Source organism: Lepus europaeus, chromosome X (assembly GCF_033115175.1).
Source record: "Lepus europaeus isolate LE1 chromosome X, mLepTim1.pri, whole genome shotgun sequence".
In the NCBI taxonomy this organism is placed as follows: domain Eukaryota; kingdom Metazoa; phylum Chordata; class Mammalia; order Lagomorpha; family Leporidae; genus Lepus; species Lepus europaeus.
In genome coordinates, this window is record NC_084850.1 from 38,702,835 (window position 1) to 38,726,936 (window position 24,102).

General features: G+C 36.7%; 1 protein-coding gene across 1 annotated transcript in view; it reads left to right on the top strand.

The window, feature by feature from the left end:
- Nucleotides 1-24,102, top strand: part of DIAPH2 (diaphanous related formin 2) — a 985,476-nt gene that overhangs the window by 644,695 nt on the left and 316,679 nt on the right. The window contains exon 23 of the mRNA XM_062183022.1: nt 12,396-12,520. Within this exon, the coding sequence (XP_062039006.1) occupies nt 12,396-12,520 (125 nt within the window). The remainder of the gene's footprint in view (nt 1-12,395; nt 12,521-24,102) is intronic.

A 24,102-nucleotide genomic window follows, 5' to 3' on the forward strand; every position in this document is an offset into this window, starting at 1 on the left:
CTATCTGGACTGCAATTACTGTTTCCTAACTATTCTCCCTACTGATTCCTTCCCTCCGTTTTCCACATAGTTGCCGGAGTTACCTTTATTAAAGTGTAAGTTTAATCAACTGGGCCCAGCATTGTGGCTCAGTGGGTGGAGCTGCCACTTATAATACCCACCTCCCATATAGGAGCACTGGTTAGAGTCCCAACATCTCTACTTCAGATCTAGCTTCTGGTTCATGTGTCTAGGAAAGAAGCAGAAGATGACCCAAGTACTTGGACCTCTGCCACTCATGTGGGAGACCAGGATGCAGTTCCTAGCTCCTGAGTTTGGCTGGGGCCAGACCTGCATGTTGCAGCCATTTGTGGTGTAAACCAGTAAATGGATATTCTCTCCTGCTCTCCCTCTCTGTCACTCTTTCTTTCCAATACATAAATAAGTAAATCATTAAACATAAATAAATAAATTTAATGTGTTTCAGTGACTTCCCATTACACTGAGTCAAATCTAAAACTCGTTATCATACCTAGAACACCCTGCATAAGCTCTCAAGCCTCATCTCTGGATGCTAGTTGTTGTCATAATTATTGTCTATTTATTTTATTTTATTTTATTTTATTTTATTTATTTGAGAAATAGATTCACAGAGGGAGAAACAGAGAGAAAGAACTTCCGTCCACTGGTTCACTCCCTAGATGTCCACAGTAACCAAGGCTGGGCCATACTGAAGTCAAGAACTGGGAGCTCCATGCAGGTCAACCACTTGGGTGGCAAGGACACAGTATATGGGTTATCATATGCTGCTTCCAAAGGGCATTAGCAGGAAGCTGGATCAGAAGTAGATCCAGGACTCAAACCCAGGCCATCTGATAAAGGAAGTGGCATCCTAAGCAGCTTCTTAACCAGCTTAGCCAAATGCTTGCTCCCATCTCTGATTTTTTAAATTGTTGTTTTGTTGTTATGCAAAAATATTTAGCATGGATTTATCAGATGATAATACCCATATAACTAATAAGCCCTACTTTATTTAGGGACTGATTCCAGTCTTGAACAATGTAGAAAATTAGTACAGTCACGTTCCTCTTACTTGTTTAGCTTGCCAAGCTCTTATTTCTGGGCATAGAGTAATCCTGTTAGTACCTAATCAGTTATTGAATAAGGACAGTGCAACCACCAGTTTAACATACCCTCTCAGTCGTCTTTTGTTTGACCTGTAACACTGTTTTCCAGCAGAATAATTGTTAATCCAGGCAGCAGTAATGTGAAATGGATCTTAAGCTCTCTAGTATTATGATCTCAGCATAATGTCACTGATGTCATGACAAATTGAATTCAGTTTGGATGAAAATTGATGTATTGATTGTATTTGTACATACCAATGCACTTCATGCATTAAACTTGTTCTGGATAAATTCTGTTAAGTACAAGAATACCTATGCTATGGGGCTGGTGCTGTGGCATAGCAGGTAAAGCCACCATTTGCAGGTTGCCAGCATTCCTCCCATAGTGCAAGTCCCAGCTGCTCCACTCCATATCCAGTTCCCTGCTAATGTGCCTGGGAAAGCAGTAGAAGATGGCCCAAGTCCTTGGACCCCTGTACCCATGTGAGAGACCTGGAAGAAGCTCCTGGCTTCAAATAAGCCCAGCACCAGCTGTTGCAGCCATTTGGGGAATGAACCAGCAGATGGAAAATCTCTCTCTCTTTCTCTCTCTGCCTTTCAAATAAATAAGTCTTAAAAAAAAGGAATATGCTGAATCGTATGCATAGTCCTTTTAATTTCACTGATGAATTCAGGAATGTAGCTCAAAAGTTTGGCAATGATCACAAAATTGACACCAAGAAGGCTAGCATTCTTTTATTTTTTATTGGCTATCTTTTTTAAGTGTACTTAGTTTTCTAAAAGGCAGAGTGATGCAGAGAAGAGACAGAAAGAGAGACAAGGAGAGAAGATAAAGAACTATCTTCCATCTACTGATTTTCTCGCAAATTCCTGCAATGCTAAGACTGGGCCAGACCAAACCCAGGAGCTAGAAATTCCATCTGGGTCTGCCATGTGGGTGGTAGGATCCCAAGTTCTTAAGCCATCTCCTGATGCCTCCTAGGGTATGTGTTAGCAGAAAGCCAGATTGGAAGTGGAGGCATGACTTGAACCTGTGTACCCCAATATGGTATGGGGCCATCCCAAGTGGCAGTTTAACGTGCTGTGACAAAATGCCCACCCTAAACATTCTTTTAACATAGCATTCTAGCTTTATGAAGCTTTATTTAATCCAGGCTTTATTTAAGTCTTGCCAAATAGCATGTGAAACAAAGTGTCTATTCAAATTTTTTATCAATTCATATGTTCTTTTCTCATCTTATTTAATATATAACATACCAGAAGTAAGAGCATATTAATAAAGTGACCATTAAGTGATGGCTTAGATAAAAGTAGTTGTGAAAACTTATTTAAGAAGCAAGTAAATGGGACTGGCCTTGTGGAGCAACAGGTTAAGCCATTGCTTGCAACACCAACATCTCACATCAGAGTGCTAGTTTGATTCCTTGCTGTTCCACTTCTGGTCCAACTTCCTGCTAGTGCACCTGGGATGGCAGCCTAAGATGACCCAAGTACTTGTTCTTTCTAGTCTTAGTCTACAGTTTCCATAGCCCTTATTTTTCCATAATTTTAATGATTTGTTTGAAGTCTATTTGTTATTAGGCCCCTCTGATGATGTTCACTTTTATTATTAGCATTCTAATTCCAAGGTGAAAGAAGAATGCATTACATAGATTTGACAAGTGAAGACATTATTATAGGGTTGGCATTAAGGATTTATCAGCATTTGAAGGTTTTGACAAGCTTTTTTTTTTTAATTAAAAAAAATATCATTGCAACCATTTAAAGGAAATCTCCAGGGGAGGATAATTCAATATAGTCCGACCTGAACTCAATGAAGATTAGACTTGACCCATTAAAATTTGAGGGGTGGGAAGGTGGGAGTTTCTTTGTTGCAAAGAAAACAAATGAGTCTTAAAAAGGTTTTTCATGAAGAGAACAAGCTATTACAACAAGACTATATCCAGCTTTATAAAAGCTTTAACTTGTGTATGTGCTTCCCAACCCTGGCCTTGAGCTAAGACTGTCAACAAGAGTAGGAGCCTTTAGTTTTGTTTTGTTTTTGTTTTGGTTTGGTTTTTTCGCCTTTGATTTTAAAATTCACACGTAGTATTTGCTGTAGGCAGAATGAGAGTTGCAGAAGAGAGAGCAGGTGACAAGTGTGTGATTCTTCATGGGCGGCTGTCCACTGCTGTTAGTTATGTGGTCAGGCTACAGTATTTTTTTTTTACAGCAAACCATTATTTAGAGGGTTTCAGACTTTTTCTCCCTCCTTTACTCCGTCTGTCCATTAGCCATACCATCTAGTTGTAAATTTTCTTTTATTTTTGCTAGAAGACTCCATTTCTTTATTTTGAAAAAAATGCATCCAGACTGAGATTTTCAGGCTGAGAACTTGTACAAAGGTATGAACCCAGATGCAGAAATGTGCTCAGTGAAGTTTTTGAGTTAAACCATATAATGGAGTTTTCATGTTTTCCAATTGAAGTTCCTCTGCTCTCAGCATCCATGCAGGGCATTGTACTCATAGAAAAACTGTACCTTATCTTTAAGGGCACATGTTAGAGGAGCAAAAATAATATGTTTGAACACATATCATTGATTTTTTTTAAATTTTATTTTAAATAATTGTTTTGTTTTAGTTAAGATAGACTTTTAAATAATTTTCCCCCTAAGAATGAGTCTACTAGATATTTTTTTCATTATAGGAATTTCTTACATAAATGCCATATACTCTTCATTTTATTTAAAGGCCAAAGAAGCCCAGAGTGATGAACCTTTGCTGTTGCTATTATATAAACACATTTGCTTCAAATCCATGTACAGCATTCATATACATGACACTATTAACTTATAAATGAACTTGAGAAAGAATACAACAGTGCCTGTTGTCCAGGGCACTTGTAATGTTCCCTTTCTGTTTTACATATGATTTCTGGATGAGTCACTTTAATGGCATGCAGCTCAGCTGATAACAATTCTTCTAAATATATTCAGTTAAAGAAAAATACAGTGTGCTTATACTTGTGTTTGGACCTATTCACATATAGACTTGCAAGAGTAAATTTTTACTTGGCCTTTCTAAGAGTAAAAATTCAAGGAGTGTTCTGTTGCTTTGTCTATTGTTAAATTTAATAGAAATATTTAATTCAAAGAAAAAACCCACTGGCTTCTGGAAAAGCTTTTATATTTTCATAAAATTACACATTCAGGAGATGGTCTAGAGAATGTCACCAGAATACTGTTTTTTTTTTCTGTTAGTTGAATGCATATCAATTCTCATATATAGTATAATTGAAGAGTCTTTCCAAGGTCTCACTTATATTTATCTCATACTTTGCTTTCTTGAAAGTATGAAGTAGCCCGTGTCTGTCATTTAAAATGTTTTGAATGAAAACCAAGCCACATTATACATTTGCTTGAAGCCAGGAAAAAAGTATATGTATATTTCTCAACTGAAGCAAGCAGATAAATAAGATTGGTGAGGAAAATTTCTCCTACATATAACTCAAGAGAGTATATTGAGCTTAAAAGGTTATTTATGGAGTGCAAGGAAGAAAGCTATAATAAAGAACCCAATAGCTATAATTTAATTTTTAGTGTTATAATTCAGATTCAGTAATTCAATAGCAGATGTAAAAAATGAAATTAGAGAAAAAAAAATTAAAGTGCTACCAGACTGACTAATCAGTCATTGAAAATGCCTGTAGTGGGAATTTACTCAGATAGAAAATGTTTGTACCATCATTAAAGACTCCCTAATTTATATTAGTGAACTAATATAATAACAGGCCCAAAAATATACCCTGAGGCTGATGCTATGCCAAAGACAAGAAATTCTAAGCCACTATGGTATTTAAATATTCTTGAAGTTCCAGGTACTTTTATCCCACTGCCACCTCCAGTAAAAAGATACTTCTCTCTCCCTCTCCTCTCTCGTTCCCTCTCTCCTTTATCCTCTCCTTTTCATCCTACCCCTAAGAAATATTAGAAGTAAGATAGACTAGGACCTAACAGTTAAATAATCATTACATTAGTTAACTCCCAACTCAAGACTGAAGCAAATGTATTCAAGGCAAGTAATCAGATGGGTAAATGCAATACATGTTAATTCTTTTCAAACATTTTTTCTTTTCTTGCTATGTTTTAGACAGGTCTAGAAAGCCAAAATAACTAATTTTAAATGGTTCTAGATATATACAAACCATTGCATAAATTTTAATTTCTAGAAATACCCTTTAAGAATTTACTAGTATCTCCAACAAATTGGCTTTTCATTGACATAATTGTTACTGCTTCCTAGACCTTAAATTCCGTGTACTTTGTAAAACCTACCAACAGAAAACACAATCTAAATTTTTTCTCTTGATTAGAAAGAAGGCCATTATTAAATCAGGCTATAGTGAGGATAGCAGGCAGAGAAAATCTGCTTTTTCTTAGTTTGCTTGCTTAGAACACATCTAAATTGTTTAATTCTTATTGGTCTATATACTGAGACTTTGTATGTTAGAAGATAGGGTTTAAGGGGGAGGATAATTAAATAGGGAAGAAATATTCATAGATTACTTATTATATGGCAGGGATAGTGATACTTTATACTTACCAAATCATTGAACCTAAATTACTACCATTTAATAGAGGTTTTCACTGTCTTCATTTTGCAAATCAGGAAACAGAGGCCCACAGGAGCTAGTTCGCTGGTTCAAGATAAAACAACTAGTGATTGGTATGGCTGAAATAGGAACCTAGGGCAGTCAGACTTACAAGACCATTAGGGCTGCACCCCACTCTGCTAAAGCCAGATACAAGGGTACTTCAAAAAGCTTGTGGAAAATCAAATGAAAGATAGGCTTACTTTGGACAAGAAAATTGAAATCCATGGATAGTTTTTTATAGTATACAGTTTCCATGAATTTTTGAAGACCCTTCCTATGTAAATGACATGCTCTTGTGACTTTCCAGGTTCTAGAGACAATGCTTTCCATTTCCAATTTCTTGAGATGTCCCGTTGCTCATGTCATACTCCTGCTTAAGAATAGTACATGCCTCATGGAATTTTTTTGAGGATTAGATGAGCAAATGCATAAAGTTACTTTAAATAATTTCTAGTACATAGTAAGCATTAGTAAATGTTAGTTCTTCCTTAAGAACTTAAGTAATAGCCAACTCTTATACTACAGGGAAACCGATCAAAGGAACTTGGTATCTCTAGCCTGAGTAGATTAAAAGGGTGTGACTGATCTCTTGTCTGTACAATTGGGTATAGACTTGATCAGGGTTGCCACAAAGCAAAATTATGACTAACAGGAAAGAGTTCAAGTAGGTTCATTTGGATTACAAGCAAATAAAAAATTTCTAATGATAATCAACTCAAAAATGGAATAAGGTGGCCAGTTATGGCACAGCTGGTTAAGCTACAGCTTACAACATTGGCATCTCATATCAAAATATCAGTTTGAATTTTGGCAGCTCCATTTCCAATCCAAATTCCTGCTAATGCACCTGGAAAGGCAACAGATGATGGCCCTAGTGCTTGGGCCTCTGCATCCCATATGAGAGACTTGGATGTATTCCTGGCTCCTGGCCTCAGCCTGGCCCATACCTGGTTGTTGCAATCATTTGGGGAGTGAATCAGTGGACGGAAGATCTCTTTCTTCTTGTCTCTCTGATGCTGTGCCTTTCAAATAGATAAATGAATAAATAAATTTTAAAACTGGCATGAGACACATAGGATATAGGGAGCACTCTGTTCCAGATCTAGTGTATAATCACCCTGGATTTACTGGGTACCCCTTCTTCGTCACCTCCCACCCCCAAGGACAAACCATTTGCTCTCCAGCCATACCCCTTGAAATAGAATTTCTTTTTTTTTTATTTTTTTAACAGGCAGAGTGGACAGTGAGAGAGAGAGAAAGAGAGAGACAGAGAGAAAGGTCTTCCTTTTACTGTTGGTTGATTCCCCAATGCCTGCAGCCGGCACGCTGCGGCCGGCGCACCGCGCTGATCCGAAGCCAGGAGACAGGTGCTTCTCCTGGTCTCCCATGTGGGTGCAGGGCCCAAGCACTTGGGCCACCCTCCTCTGCACTTCTGGGCCACAGCAGAGAGCTGGACTGGAAGAGGGGCAACCAGGACAGAATCCGGTGCCCCGACCGGGACTAGAACCCAGTGTGCCGTCGCCGCAAGGCGGAGGATTAGCCTACTGAACCGCGGTGCGGGCCAATAGAATTTCACCAGTGAAGGAAACAGAAATGTATAGTAGCCAGCAGGTGAATGAACTGCTCATTTTTTCCAACCAACTCTTCCAAGTTCCATTTGTTTCAGCTACAAACCAGGACCAACTATGTGATTTGTGGAGCCTATGGCAAAATGAAAATATGGGACCCCACTGCAAAAATTTTAAGAATTTCAAAACAACAATAGCAAAATATTAAAGTACAAGGCCCCATGCAACTGCGTGTTCACATGTCCATGAAATCAGCCTACAAGAGATATGCTGAGATATTAAGAAACCAGCTGTTATCTTTTGTAAAACTGTGGCAAATTCCAGAATTTACCTCCTTGCATTTGTTCTTTTCCCTTTACCCTGATGCCTGTTTCTCTGGGATTATACCCCACTCCCATCCTCCCACAAGGCCTTAACAAGTAAGTTCTTTCTTAGGCTCTGTTTTCCAAGTATTTAGACTATGACACAGTATAAATTGAGTTTTTGAAATTTGAGAGGCTTGTCCAAATCCCATTTTATGTCACTTCTTCTTTTTTTTTTTATTCAACTTTTATTTAATGAATATAAATTTCCAAAGTACAGCTTATGGGTTACAATGGCTTCCCCCTCCCAAAACTTCCCTCCCACCCACAACCCTCCCCTTTCCCGCTCCCTCTCCCCTTCCAATTACATCATGATTCATTTTCAATTCTCTTTATATACAGAAGATCAGTTTAGTATATATTAGGTAACGATTTCAACAGTTTGCCCCCATATAGCAACACAAAGTGAAAAAAAATACTGTTGGAGTACTAGTTATAGCATTAAATAAGAGTGTACAGCACATTAATGACAGAGATCCTACATAATTTTTTTTAAGAATTAATTAATTTTCTATGCCATTTCCGATTTAACACCAGGTTTTTTTTTTTTCATTTCCAATTCTCTTTATATACAGAAGATCGATTCAGTATATAATTAGTAAAGATCTCATCAGTTTGTACCCACGCAGAAACACAAAGTGTAAAAATACTGTTTCAGTACTAGTTATAGCATCACTGCACATTAAACAACACATTAAGGACAGATCCCACATGGGATGTAAGTACACAGTGACTTCTGTTGCTGACTTAACAATTTGACACTCCTGTTCATGGCGTCAGTAATCTCCTTGGCTCTAGTCATGAGTTGCCAGGGCTATGGAAGCCTTTAGAGTTTGCTGACTTTGATCTTATTCCGACAGGGTCATAGTCAAAGTGGAAGTTCTCTCCTCCCTTCGGAGAAAGGTACCTCCTTCTTTGATGGCCCTGTTCTTTCCACTGGGATCTCACTCACAGAGATCTTTCATTTAGGTCTTCTTCTTTTTTTTTTTCTTTTCCATGGTATCTTGGCTTTCCATGGCTACAATACTCTCATGGGCTCTTCAGCCAGATCCGAATGCCTTAAGGGCTGATTCTGAGGCCAGAGTGTTGTTTAGGATGTCTGCCATTCTATGAGTCTGCTGTGTATCCCACTTCCCATGTTGGATCTTTCATCATGCTGAGTGAATTAAGCCAGTCCCAAAGAGACAAATATCATTTGTTTTCCCTGATCGGTGACAACTGAGCACCAAAGGGGAAACCTGTTGAAGTGAAATGGACACTATAAGAAACAATGACCTGATCAGCTCTTGTCCTGACTCTAGATGTACAATGTAATACTTTATCCTTTTTAGTATTTGTTGTTGTTGTTGTTGTTCTAGTACTAGTGGTTGAACTCTGTAATTAACACACAATTATTCTTAGGTGTTTAAATTTTAAGTGAAAAGTGATCCCTGTTAAATTTAAGAGTGGAAAAAGAGAGGGAGGAGATGTACAATTTGGGACATGCACAATCAGACTTGCCCCAAATGGTGGAGTTAGAAATGTGCCAGGGGATTCCAACACAATCCCATCAAGGTGGCATGTACCAATGCCATCTCACTAGTCCAAGTGATCAATTTCAGTTCACATTCGATGGCTCTGATAGGTCTAAGAATCAAAGGGATCACACAAACAAGACAAGTGTCTGCTAATACTGATAGAATTTTATGTCACTTCTAACTCAAAGCATTAATTCCCCCAATGTAAGAGAAAACATTTTATAGACTAGTACTGTTTGTTTATTGTAGCTATAAATTTACATAAGCTAAAATTCCTGGATTATTTTATTTCTAATGTTTTATTCTCATTTGTTCAGGCAAAATACCAATAACCCATTAGGAAAATATAATAGAGGAACTCAATAAAGAAAGTTGTTTCTCTTATTCTACTTCCACACTTTCCCATTTTTCTAAGCATCTTAAAACAATTCCTCCTATGTATATTTTTAGACAGATTTCAACTTCCTGCTTCCCTCCTGCACTCATGTTATAATTGATATGTGAAAATTCTTTCACTATGATTGGTTCTAACCAACCTGTACTTTGAGTGGCATAAGTGGATGTAAATTTAAATATAAACAAAACTTAAAATTGTATATATATATATATATATATACACACACACACACACACATATATATATATCCCTGTAATAAACAAGTTGCAAATACTGAAGGAAAAGCAAACAATTAGATAAATATCTTCACATTAAATAGCATAGGGGCAGACAGTGATGATACCATTCCTCACTCGTCTAAAGTGTCATGGGAAACACTGCTGTAACAAAAGGCAGCTTCACAAGAGGAAATCATAGCAAACAAATTTACTTAATCAAAGTTTTATGTGGCACAGAAGTCTTCAGCAGTTAAGACCCAAAGACCCATGGAAAACTGACTATTTTTATGCTTAGGTTCAGCGATGTCTGGACAGGTGTGTAGAAATGTGTTTGGACAAAAAGGTTTTATCTAATGGTGATAGACTGAGAGAGGAAACCCAACAAGGCCTATCTATCCATTCTTTTTGGCCTCTCTTTTTAACCTTGCTTCCTCCCAGGTCTGGAGTAGGACTTCTCTGAAATGAGTCTCCAAGAGACAATAGAGAAGAGAGATGCTGGAGAGGGGTCTCTCTGAGTTTTATGGCTTGTTTGGAGAGGAATTCTAGTTTCTATAACCTGCCTGGGAGAAAAATAATCCCTTCCACCTATTTTAGGTTCATTGACTAGGGATCCTGTAACAAAAGACAGATTAGTGAGAGAATGAAATGCAAATGTGTTTAAATTTTAATTGACAATGGACCTTTCATAAGGAAATTAAAACTCAAAGAAACATTTCAACCTGGGTGTTTTCTGTGGTAGCTTTGATGAATAATGTAGAGTTGTAGCAAAATATGATAGGATGGAAAAAACTTCCAGCTATGTATAATAGACTAGGGGACACTTAGCAAAGCCTGATTGTCCAGAGTCCTCTCTTTGTCCCTTTGTCTTCAGATACAAGCATGTTCCTTGCCTCTAGGAATAGGGAGACAATTTTTACATAAGGGTCTTATGACCTGCTCCCAGAGAAGATCACGAAGTTCTTCCTATCCGTAGCAGTCCTCCAATTCCTTCAGCTTTAAATCCCAAGGTCCACTATTTGGGGATAGTATGTCCTGAAATCCATCACATTCATGTAATCTGAATGACGCAAGCAGTTGATCAATTTCATAGCTTCCATTTTTCAGTCAAGCAGGTGGAGAAGAAAAACCTTTTGAATAATTAAAGAGAATACACACTCACACACACACACACAATGTGAAAAAAAATTCAGTGTTAAAATCAGAGAATTATTTCATTCACAGCAAACTCCTCCTTTAAACAAAGCATGCAATGAATGCTGAACGATTAGCAACTTTTTGGCCTGGCAAAATTCTCTTAGACTTTGTCAATAAAAAATAATTCCCCAGCTTTTCACATTTAAACAAATGGAACTAAATTGGGTAGAGCTATTTAAACTGACAGATTAATAAGGAAAAAATTTAGTCTTTAGTGTTGGTGTTTGATTTTTAGGCTCTTGAACTCCCATGTATATTTAAGGTGATTTTTTTCCTCCTTGAGTTAGAAAGGTGTGCGAATTTGTATCAGAATAGTTTGGCTGAAATTTGCCACGGGGTTCATTTTGTCAGTCTCCCAAGTTTTTCATTTTAATGCTGACATGTCCCTGAGTGAAACAAAATTTACTTTTAAAAAAAATGTTGTAATATTTTTCTATTTCCTGGTCTTTAATTAAAAAAACAGTAGTTCAGAGGCCTGCATTTAAAAACCAATGTCACAGGCTACCTATAAAATTTCAATACTTGCCTTGTCTATTAAACTGGAATCCTGCCAAAATGCTGTTGATACTGATGGAAGTGTATTCATACATAATTGGCAGTTGTATGATAATGGAGAATCTATAAAATAGTTATGTTTTTAGAAAAAAAAAACACCTCTGAAAAGAAGGCACCATCAGAGATCTGTTAAGTATGCTTGTATTTAGGAGCAGTTTGAATACAATACTTAAAATTATCAGTTGTCAAGGAGAGAAAAAGAAAAGTGCAGAGAATGTTAGGGGTAATTAACACAACTAATGATAGTGTTTGAGGGCCGGATAAAGCTTTGTGGGTGTGTAAGTGCATATGTGTTCCTTGGGGTTTGCTCTAAACTCTCTGTATCAACAGTTCATTTTCACAGCTCTGTAGGTATGAGAGGTACTAACGATGGAAACTTTTCCCATAAATGTTGGTTTATAAAAATCAGGATATTTCAACAAAAGAAAAATATTTGACCCTTTTATATAATGTGATCTTAAATCATTTATAGAGCTAAGAATATGCGCTACTAAGATAAGATCTCTGTGAACCTTAGTTTCTCTTTAATCTTCAAATTAGATTTTAAAGAATGAAATATTAGGAACTCCATCAATAAATTTAAATAAAAATGGATTCATTTTTAACTAATGGCTGACTAAAATGGTGACATTTCTATATTAAGCGTAACGATTTGGTATAGTATATTACACATTTTCATTTATTTCATGGAGAGTAGAATTTTTATGAACAGTAATTCAGAAAAATGTGAATTAACTTCAGAGAACTATTCTTGGTATTAAAAATATACTTTAACTGATACTGTTTAGTTATTTTGTGAAACTCCTGCTAAAATATTCTAAATTCTTTGCACATTGTTCTTCAGTTTCAGCACAAATTCTCAAGAGCAACCTTGCAGCAATGGAAAAACAAATTGTTCATCTGGAACGTGACATCAAGAAATTCCCCCAAGCAGAAAATCCACATGATAAGTTTGTGGAAAAAATGACAATATCCTTTACTCACTTAAGCATTTCATTTATTTGTGCATCTTTGTATCTGTGTGTCTGTCTACTTATCTACCTATTTGTTAGCTACTGTTGTTAGTTCTAAACTTGTCTGTAACACCATCTAGATGAATTTGTATATATGCTGTTTTTATATTAGCAGCATAAATTTTGTTTCATGATGTTTTGAACCAGGTAGAGTAGGCAAGAGAAGAATTACATCAGAAAACCATGTCATTTATCCAAGAAGAATTTCATTCAAAAACCCACAAGATATGCAAGGTAAGTCTTTTTTTTTTTTCAATTTTTTAATTTATGTAAGGTGAACAAATTTCATGTATTTCATATTTACAGATTTAGAAGTATAGTGATACTTCCCACCCCACCCTCTCTACACCCATGCTTCCACCCTCCCTCCTTCTTCCTTTCTTATTCTTTCTTTTAATTTTTACAATGATATGCTTTCAATTTATTTTATAATCATAACCTAAACCTCCACTAAACAAAGAATTCAACAAATAGTAAGGGAAAAAAAAGTTCCTCAACAGTAGAGACAAGGGCTGTAAATAATCAAATCTCAAAATGTCAATTTTGCTCATATACATTGCATTTTTTGTACTCTATTAGTTACCATAGATCAGGGAAAATGTATGGTATTTGTATTTTGGTGACTGGCTTATTTCACTAAGTATAATGGTTTCCAGTTGCTTTTTTTTTTTTTTTTGCAAAAGACAAGGTTTTTCTTTTTTAACCACTGTGTAGTATCTCATGGTGTACCTATACCATAATTTCTTTATCCAATTTTCAGTTGACAGACATCTGGGTTGATTATATATCTTAGCTATTTTGAATTGAGCTTAAGTAAACATGAGGGTACAGATAACTCTTTCATATGCTGATTTTCTTTTCACTTGGGTAAATTCCCAAGTGAGATGGCTGGGATCATATGGTAGATCTATTTTCAGATTTCTGAATAATCTCCATACTGTCTTCAATAGTGGCTGTACTAGTTTACATTCACACCAACAATGAATTAGGGTACCTTTTTTTCCCACACCCTGTCCAGCATTTATTGTATTTTGATTTCTATATGAGAGTTATTCTATCTGGGGTGAGGTAAAACTTCATTGTGACTTTGATTTGCATTTCCCTGATGGCTAGTGATCCTGAGCATTTTTTCATGTGTCTATTGACCATTTGAATTTCCTCTTTTGAAAAATGCCTGTTCAAGTCCTTTGCTCATTTCTTAACTGGGTTCTTGTTTTGTTGTTGAGTTTCTTGAGCTCTTTACAGATTCTGGATAATAACGCTTTGTCATTTGCATGGTGTGCAGATAAGATATTTTCTCCCATTTTGCTGGTTGCTTCTTCATTTTGTTAAGTGTTTCCTTTGCCATGCAGAAACTTCTTAGCTTCATGTAATCCCATTTGTCTTTTTTGTTTTGATTGCCTATGCTTCTGGGATCTTTTCCAAGAAGTCTTTGCCATGCCAGTGTCTCCCAATGTTCTCTGGTAATTTGATGGTATCAGGTCATAGATTTAAATTCTTCATCTATATTTGAGGTTATTTTTATTAAATGTGTAAGGTAGGGCTCTTGTTTCATACTTTTGCATGTGGAAATCCAATTTCTCCAACATCATTTGTGGAAGAGACTGTCCTTTCTCCAGGAATTGATTTTACCTCATTTGTTAAATATTGGTTGTAGAAGCATAGATTGATTTCTGTGGTGTCTATTCTGTTCCATTGGTCTACATGCCTATATTTTTCCAGTGCCAGGCTGTTTCTATTGTAACCACTCTATAGTGTATTTTGAGGTCTGGTATTGGGATGCTGCTGGTGTTGTTTTTGTGTTTAAGATTGCTTTAGCTATTAGGGTCTCTTGTATTTCCATATGAAGTTTAGCATCATTTTTTCTATATCTCACAAGGATGCCATTGGTATTTTGTTTGGGATTGCATTCAATCTGTAAATTACTTTCAGTAGTATGGAAATTTTGATATTAATTCTTCCAGTCCATGGAAGATTTTTCCATTTTTTGTGTCTTCCATTTCTCTCTTTAGTATTTTGTAATTTTCATTGTAGAATTCTTTCACCTTCTTGGTTAAATTTTTTCCAAGGTATTTAATTTTTTATAGCTATTTTAAATGGGGCTGATCTTATAAGTTCTTTCTCAGCCATGACATTGTTTGTGTATACAATAGCTACTGATTTTTGTGTGTTGATTTTATATCCTGCAACTTTACCAAACTCTCTTATCAATTCCAACAGTCTCTTAGTGAAGCCTTTTGGTTCCCCGATATATAGAATCATGTCATCTGCAAACAGGGATAATTTGACTTCCTCCTTTCCCATTTGTGTCCCTTTGATTTCTTTTTCTTGCCTAACGACCCTGGCTTCAACTATAAGAACTGTAGTGAATAACAGTGGTGAAAGTGGACATCCTTGTCTGGTTCTGGATCTTAATGGAAATACTTCCAACTTTTCCCCATTCAATATGATGTTAGCTGTGGGTTTGTCTTATATTGCCTTGATTATGTTGAAAAATGTTCCTTCTTTACCCAATTTGTTTAAGGTTTTTATCATGAAAGGATGTTGTATTTTGTCAAATGCTTTCTCGGCATCTATTGAGATAATCATATAGTTTTTATTCTTTGATTTATTAATGTTATGTATCACATTTATTGATTTGATTATGCTGAACTATACCCAGCCAGCAAAGTAAGCCTTAGGCAGCTTGACTAGATCTAAAATGAAACATAACAAAACAAAAAATCTTCCTGTGTAACTGAACGCTTAATGTAGAGATCAAGATTCTTGTTCTTTTTGTGTGTATGCATGAATTTTCCCAAGGACAAAGGTATACTTTCAAGGACACTCAAAAGATGACTAATATCAGTGGAGTGAAGGGATTTTGAAGGATAGATGGATGCCTGGATGTATGCATGGATAGATGAATAATTAATCTGTAGATGATATATTGAAATGAATTGTAGTAGATATATCTGTTTATAAGCATTTCTTGATAAATAAACATTTTTAAAACTACTACTTTACATGTAATATATTCATATAATTACAGAAATGTATGAAAGGAAACCAGAAATAGTATTTAAGTTGAATTGTTTAATGTTAAGTTGTTATGCCCCCAAGTCCGTGGTCCCCCGAAAGTCACACCACCAGAGACCAAAGTTGAAGCTAATAAGCAGGGTCGTTTTTATTTCGAGTTCGAACTCGGGCCTCTCAGTGCTTCCAGGAGAGGAAGCCCCCCCCCCGAGAAGCCCTGAGCCTAATTGTTACAGAGTTTTTATTATCCCTTACAAGCAAGTGTTAAGGGGATGCTGTAGATCAAGTTGACACTTCTGATAAGCAGCTGCTGACTCTGGGGGTAGTGGCTGGTTGTTATCTAAAGCTTTGAACCCTATAGGTATAGATAATTACTTTATATTCCTGGACCTGGGTCAGGGTAGGGTCACATCTGGCCAGATGGAGGGAAGGGGGAGTGTACAATAACGAGTGCCAGGAATGGGCAGCGGTTCAGGTCGTACAATAATCAACTTAATATAGTTACTGGATTACTTAACTCATCACCTAACATAATACATATTATAAAGTCTAGCATTGCTTCTTTTTACTAATGGTTGCCTAACAAGCTAACGTGGTTACACTTTAGGTTACATTGAAATAATGATAGCACTAGTACAATGGATAATAAAAGCATAGTAAAAGCTGGTTGTGCAGGTGCCTTCTCAAAGTCTGGTGTCTAAAGATAAAGTACATTAGAGCTGATTTTTTTTCTATTTTGGTTTTCAAAAGTTAAAGTCATATCCTCTCCTCTAGGTTTAAATAAATATCTTGAACTGCAGATTGATTCAGCATTTTATATCTCTTGAGGGAATAAATATTGTAAATTCTTTATCTGATAATAAGTAAATTCCTATAAGAACTGTATGACAGTCACCTTGTTTCAAGGTTAAACCTATTGCCATTTTCTTCTCTGATATGCTTCCTTTCCTGCCCAGTTTGGAACTTATAGTACTGAACTTGAATCACTTGAGAATGATGATCTAGATTTATATAAGAAAAATTCCACTCTTGGTGTTTTAGTTCGTGAAGTAACACTGTGTTCTGTGTGGTCTTTTAGTGATGCTGAGCACTTTCATAAATACAAATATTGAAAGCATAAGTTTGGCAGTGATTGGAAGCAGGAAATCCTCAATGATAACTTTGGGTTGCATAACTGGCCACATTGGGATACTTAAAATGAAAGTTGCACTTTATTGCTGATTAGATTTTTTCTGTCAAATATATTACATTGTCTTGTGGCTAGAAATACAACCTTCTTGTTTCGCCTTTTGATTTTGGTTCCTGCCTCATATATTTGAATTTAGTTCTTGATCCCCTTATTCTTTTCGAAAATTTTCTTCTCCAGTTGGCTTGTGGCCACACAACAGCTTGCAACATTGAGTCTTTGTTGCTAATTTAGAAAAAGAAAAGTAATTTCAAACCCTCATGAACTTGGCCTGGACTCCTTATTTTATTTCTCTCTTTATTCAGGTAATTAAGCATTTTAAAATGAAAATCCAGAGCCTTCTGTATCTGTATGTTACAGATGAATGGTTATTCTTCATTTAAGTGGCACTAAAGTGTGACTATTTGTCTACAAGGGGATTGGAAACTGTATTAAAATGTATGGGGCTGTAGCTTTGCATATCATTTTTTTAAAAGACAATGAAATGTATAACAATTTATTTCAGAGAAAATTTAAAATATTGAATTGAATTGGTTAAAAACTATAAATTAGTGAATTACAGTGATGAAATTATTGCTCAGATTATACTGGTTTAGGAAGATTCCTTATGTGCCCATTGAGAGTTTCAATCTTCTAGAAAGAGACAAAATGTATAATTATCATATGTATATATGTCATGTTTGTGCTGGTGCTTATTTAATATTTTTTCTACCCTTGTAGCCAGTCAAAAAGAGGTGAAAATTTTGTTGTGAAATACCTGATCCTGTTTTAAAATTAGAACTGTGATTCCATTTCTAGTATTGAATTCCTTACACTAGATTATCTTTCCAGTGTTTCTGTCTCCTGCCAATAAATTATTTTGCTTCAGGTCACTGGCCCTTTAAAGTGAATAATGATGGGCACAAGCATGGGAGTAGTTTTTTCTTAAACAGTAATCTACGTATATAAGGATTATGAGTTTGAGAACTAAATAGCACTCCCATGTCTTTGGATTTCCAAAAAGGTAACAATGCTATAGTTAGCAGCAATGTCATAATGGTCTCAGAGCAACTGAATGTGCAGGCTGGATCTTCGCCTAATTTCCACAATGGGCTATGTTAAGTTGTGCCCTATGTTCACCCTTACTCTTTCACAATATTGATTGAACGCTTACAGTATGCTAGGTATTAACAAGCCATGAAAATACAGCTGGGCATATGATAGAAAACTTGACCTCAAGCTGCTAACATTCTGGCATTTATATGCTGTCTGTCTGGATGTCCCCATGACAGAAATCATGTCTGATTTGTCGATTACTGTATGCCCATCACAATGCTCTAGTGTAGTGTAATCACTCAGTAAATGTTGAGTCACAAACTATTATAGCCAAAGACAATGGCAATCATCTAATCCAAGATCCTACTTTTATTTACCACCTCAAAACAGATATGGTCAAATAGAGGTAGGCTGCTCCAGTAGCTATACAATTTTTTTTATGTAAATCTCAGGAACTTGAGTAATTTTGAATCTCCTTTTTGAGAGCATGCTTATAAAAGGATATAATCAGTTTTAGAAGAGATGATCCACACCTTTTAGAGTAAATTTTGAAAAAGTTGGTCAACAACTATTAACCAAAAAATAATAAAACAAGAAGAAAAAATTCCTCTACGGTACATAGAATGGCCTAGGCCATTTTCAGCTGCTTACAATCATTGGTTTTAGAAGGGAACTCATCACTTCTATTGCCCTTTTTCTACCCAGAACTGGTTATTTGTTCTGACTCTGAAAAAAAAGTAATGTAGGAGAAAAAAGCTTTATTTCTTCACCCATTTTAATGTTCATAGCTGACACTCCTATGACAAAAGACAAATTAAAAGAAAAGCATTCACATTTATTTCATACAAATCTTATATGATGCAGATCTTTCATATATAAAGACCAAATGGGAAAACTGTATTTTTATGGACAGTTGTGTAGAAGTATGATGGAAAGACAAAAGGGTGTAGTCTAATTGTAATAAAATTATGGGAACTTAGCATGATCTGTTTGTTCATGTTCATATTCCTCTTGGCTTCTCTGTGACATTCTCTCTCTCTGGGTATACAGCAAGATACTTGTCACATGACAAGGGGAGAAGGAAGGAAGGTCAGAGAATGCTCTTTCTAGCTTTTATGGCTTCCTTCCGGGAAGAATTGGGAGAAGAATTCTAGTTTTTATGACCAGCTCAAGGAGAGAGGAAAGTGGGGAAGTTTAGAGAGACATTCCTACTTCTGTGATATACCTCAGTTTCCATCAGGTTAAAATACTCAGTATGCCAAATGCTATGATTTGAATGTTTGTGTCTCCTCCAGAATTCATGCTGAAACTTAATCTTCAGTGTAACAACAGAAAGAGTTGGGACCTTTAGTAAGTTAACAGCCCCAAAGGCATCACTCTCAAGGAAGGAATCAGTGCCTTTATAAAAGGGCTTCAGTTAGAAAGGGAGCCCCCACTTATACTCTTTTGCCCCTGCTGCCATGTGAGGATGAAGCAAGAAGGCATTAGCCCTCTCCAGACACCGAATCTTCTGGTGCCTTGATCTTGGGCCTCTCAGTCCCCAGAAGTGTGAGAAATCCCTATTATTTACAAGTTACCCAGGCTAAGGTATTTGTAGCTGCAGCAGGAACAGACCAAAGCACAAATGGGCCACATATTGGGGTAGCAATCCTCCACCTTATCAATAGAAAGAACAAAACAAACAGAACTAATTTCACAAAATTATAAAACAGGGAGGAATTTTCTCATAAATCATAGCAGGAAGACTCAGTATTGAAAATGACCTATGGTGGATATAGTAACACTATATATGTTGAAATATACATTGTTCAAAAATTTTGATTACCATGTAGGCAAAAGAAAGTCGAGGCAGGTGTTTGGCACATTGGTTAATTTGCCTCTTGCGATGCTGACATCCCATATGTCAGTTTGTGATCTGGGTAATTGCTACTCTGTTTCCAATCCATCTTCCTGCTAATGTACACCTTGGAAGGCAGCAGGTGATGGCTCAGTACTTGTGTCCCTGTCATCTATGTGGGAGACTCACTGGGTTCCAGTCTCATGACTTAGGCTAGGCCCAGCCCTGGCTGTTGTGGGCATTTGGGGAATGAACAAACAGATGGAAGATCTGTCTGTCTCTGTTGCATTTGCTTGTTCTCTCTGCTTTTCAAATAAAATTAAAATAAATAAATATGATTTTTGAAGTTACTATTTATTAAATAAGAGGTTCTTTCTATATATTATGATAAAATTGGCCACAGTTGTCTCTGTATAATTATAGGGAGCTATCATTATATCCGAATAACAACAACTCATAAAATTGTTTGCCATAATCCCATTGACCATTGTCCTTAATTTTTCTTTTCTAAGGGTCATCTCTTTTTATCTTTAAGATAACCAAGAATTCTTTAGTCTGTATCTGCATTTGGTACTTATTGCAAATATTGGTGGGGTAGTTATTTAAAAAATAACCCATGCTTGAGAGAGGTGAGAGTACACCATGAATGAACACCTTGCCAATGTCAGTCCTTTTCTCTTTTACTTGACATTATATGTGACATTGACATTATATGTAACATTTCAGCTTTTTTTTTAAAGTGTCAACCTAATTTGTTTTTACCTGTGGTTCAAGACATCATACACACTGACCCCAGTTGCTACTTCTCATCTGAAAAATCAAACAACATATCCTGGTACATAAAGTAAGTTAAAAATGTTATCACAAAAATTAAAAGAAAAAAAAAAACAGAAAGGAAGAGGGATGCGGGGAGGCAGGAAGGGGAGTATCATTATATTGTTAGAATTTTATCTTTGACCTACAAGAAATCTGTTTTGATTTTTATATTTTTATTTTAATTTTAATTAGTTTTTAACAGATTCAATGTGATTTGTAGATACAGTTCTGAAAATATAATGACATTCCTTTCCTCCCTCCCTCCTCTTGCTCTCCCCTTCTCCCTTCCTACTGTCCTTCCTTTTCCCTTTCTTTTTTTAGTTTTCGCAATAACATTTTAAATTCACATTACACTAAAAAGGCTTAATGCCTCAAAGAATAAGAAGTTTAACAACTAAAAAGCAAAAAGACCCTAGTTTAGTAGGCTTTTTGGCCAGCAGTGTGACTGTAAGAGTTTTTTTTCTTTTCTTCCCTTTTTATTTTCTTTTGTTCTTTCCTTTTCTTTCTTAAGCAGAACAACCGAGAGAGACAGACAGACAGACAGAAACAGATAGAAAGAGAGAGAGTGATCTTCCACCTGCTAATTCACTCCCCAAGTGACCACAACAGTCAGATCTGGGCCAGACCAAAGCCAGGAGCCAAGAACTGCATCCAGGTTTCCCACATGGATGACAAGGATTCACGTACTTGGGCCATTTCCCATTGCCTTCCCAAGCACATTAACAGGAAGCTGCATCTGAAGCAGAGTAGCCAGGACTTTAACCAGCCTTCTGATATGGAATACAGACATTTCAAACAACAGCTTGACCTGCTGTGGCACATAATCAGCCCCAAGAGTTTTTCTTTTGTAGGAGAGATATAGTAATAGATTTTTCTTACCCATTACAAGATTGAAGGCTGACACTCTATATCAAAAGACAGATTAACAAGGTTAAAGCATAACAAGTTTATTTAATCAATGTTTTATGTGCTGAGTAGTCTTGAGAAATAAATACCCCAAGACCTAGGGAGAACTGTGTTTTTATGCTAAATCTAGTGCAAGAAGTGAATAGTTGTTGGAGAAATATTATTGGACAAAATGTGGTATGATCTAATGGTCATAAACCTGGGTAGGGAGGGAACTCAGCAATATTCCCTCCTGCCCTGCCACAGGTATGCGGCAAGATACCTATCATATGAGGGGCTTCAGTGGCAAAAAGAAGAACTCAAAATGACCTTTCTAGGTTTTATTTCTTGCTTCAGGAGAAGAGAATTTTAGTTTCTGTGACCCGCTTAGGAGGAGAAAGGAGGAGAAGAAAATGTCAGAGAGACCTTTTTGCTTCTGCAGCCCTCCCAATCTCCTTCAGCTCAAAATACTCAGCACACCAAGGCACCATAGTTCAGGGGATATCATGTTCTGAGCTGTCACTCTCCCTGGCCCCTTGTCCCTCTGGCCCTCTCCTTCTCCCCTTCCTTGCCCCACTCTTCCCCCTTCATCCCATCCCTCTTCCTTGTTCTTCCCCCTCCTTGTGCTTAAAAGTGGGCTTCTCAGACTTAGAAACACGTGTTGTGGCCCATCCTTAACATCTGTAACTGTCTGAAAAAGTACATTAGCCACATTGTTGACCTTACTGCTTATATCCTCTTGACAAATTTCTTACCACATTTACTCACAGAGATTTTGTCAATGGCAAGACTGTCTGTTGCCCAAAATCAGCTTAGCTTTTTGATTGACTGCTGGCTAAATCATTTCCCCAACTGGAGGACAGGGAGTGACTGAGCAGCAGGGACACCATTAACACATTGACAGGAAGAACTGACAGAATGTTAATGACATGAACACCCTGTCAACTAACTATCAGCACCTGGGATTTCCTCATTGTATAAGTGAGAGTCATTTGAAGTGATTACAAATCAAGTTACTGAGGAAGCACATTGTCTTTTTTCTGACAATTCAAAACAGATTTGGGGTCCTCACCGCACTGCTTTTATGTTCATTTTTATTCCACCATTCATCATAAAGAGAATAATTTTTAAATAGATGAAAAAACTTATTCTAACACAGGTGACATTTGTCACCTTTGAGAACATGCCAGTAGCAGGTTTTAGTGGGAAGATAATCCATACTTCGAAAAGTAAATGTCATATAAAATTGACCAAAAAAAAAAAAAAATAAGCAAAGATTAGCTAATTTAGTTTAGCTTAGTTTTTTTGTTTTGTTTTAATATAAAGGTATTAAGTAATCCAGGCAATTTTCTAGCTACTGAAGAAAAATTAAGAACGTTAGTCTAGAGTGGAGGGAAGGTCACTACTTCTGACTGTTTCCTTGTCCTCAGTTGCCTTGTAGGAAGTTCAAAGCAAGACCTTTTTTGTTTATAATCAGATGTGGAAGGATATAGGATTAAAAAGAAAAGTACACAGTCCATAATGGAGACAATGTCTATGTTGAAAAGAAAATTGCTTTCCTACACCACATGTCAGAATATATTGCTGCTTTTATTTATTTCATTTATTTTGGCTTCTTTTAAAGGGAAGATTCCTTGAAATACACACTCTTCATAGTGGTATTGGACCGTTTGAGGTCAATTAGTTGTACATTGAATTAAAATAAAATCATATTTAATTTGTGATTTATGATAAAAATAAAAATAAAACCATAATAAAATAGAAATAATATTAGTTGCTATCAAAGAAAATCAGAGCCAGAAAAAAGTTAAAGCAGTGAAGACAGATATTGTATTAGGGGACAAGAAATCTCAGCATGTTAAGTAGGAAGTTCGAAATCAGCCTGTGTGTGTGAAAGAGGAATGTAGCAGTCTCTGGCAGTCTCTGAAGCATGCCTTGGAAGTATCGTTATAAGCAGGCCCATATTTTATGCTACAAAGTCCTGCCTGTGCCCTGATAACTTTATAGTGATCCCTACCTTCCTCAGAGGAAAGCACCCTAGGAAAAACCTCTCTTCTTGGTGCCAGGTGGGCTATCCAGTCTGATAATATTGCACAGTGAAACCTTGGGACGAATTTTACCTATTTCACACCCAGGAAATCCTTTGTCCAGGAGCAGAGGGTGGGGGAAGAACTGGATGTCATTCCCTTAGAAGCCCTCATCTGAATACAGACTGTCTTCTCAGCTCTCAGTCCTTTGCTTGCCTTACTGTCAGGTGCAGTCTCTCCCTTAAACTATGTAACCTTGCTTCTCCTAGTCTCAATGTCTCAGAAACTGTCCTGAGAGGTTCCCATCTGTTGTGATGAATGCCCTATCCCATTAAAGCTTGCTACCTTGCTTGCTTCTACTCTGTCTCATGCCTGAAGTCTTTCTTGCACGAAAACCTCTGTTCCAACCATCTCTGCTAACAAATATACAACTGGACTACATTCCAAAGACAACAAGGGCAAGCAAGATAAGCTACAACCCCCAAAGCTGGTTGGTGGAGTTTCTATAGAAATCCCCAAATTGAGTTCACTAGTGAGATGTACAGAAAGTCAATCATGGACATTGCGTGGTGGAGGAAAGGAAGTATTTATTGGAAAGTGCAGAACAAGGGACTGGGCAGCTGTTGTTTAAGTCCAGGGCTCCCCAAGGGTTAGGGTTAAAGGTTCTTATAGATTGAAGTTGAGGCTGAGAGGTGCATGCATGATCAGCTCATGTCCAAGTTCCTGGTTGGTCTGCA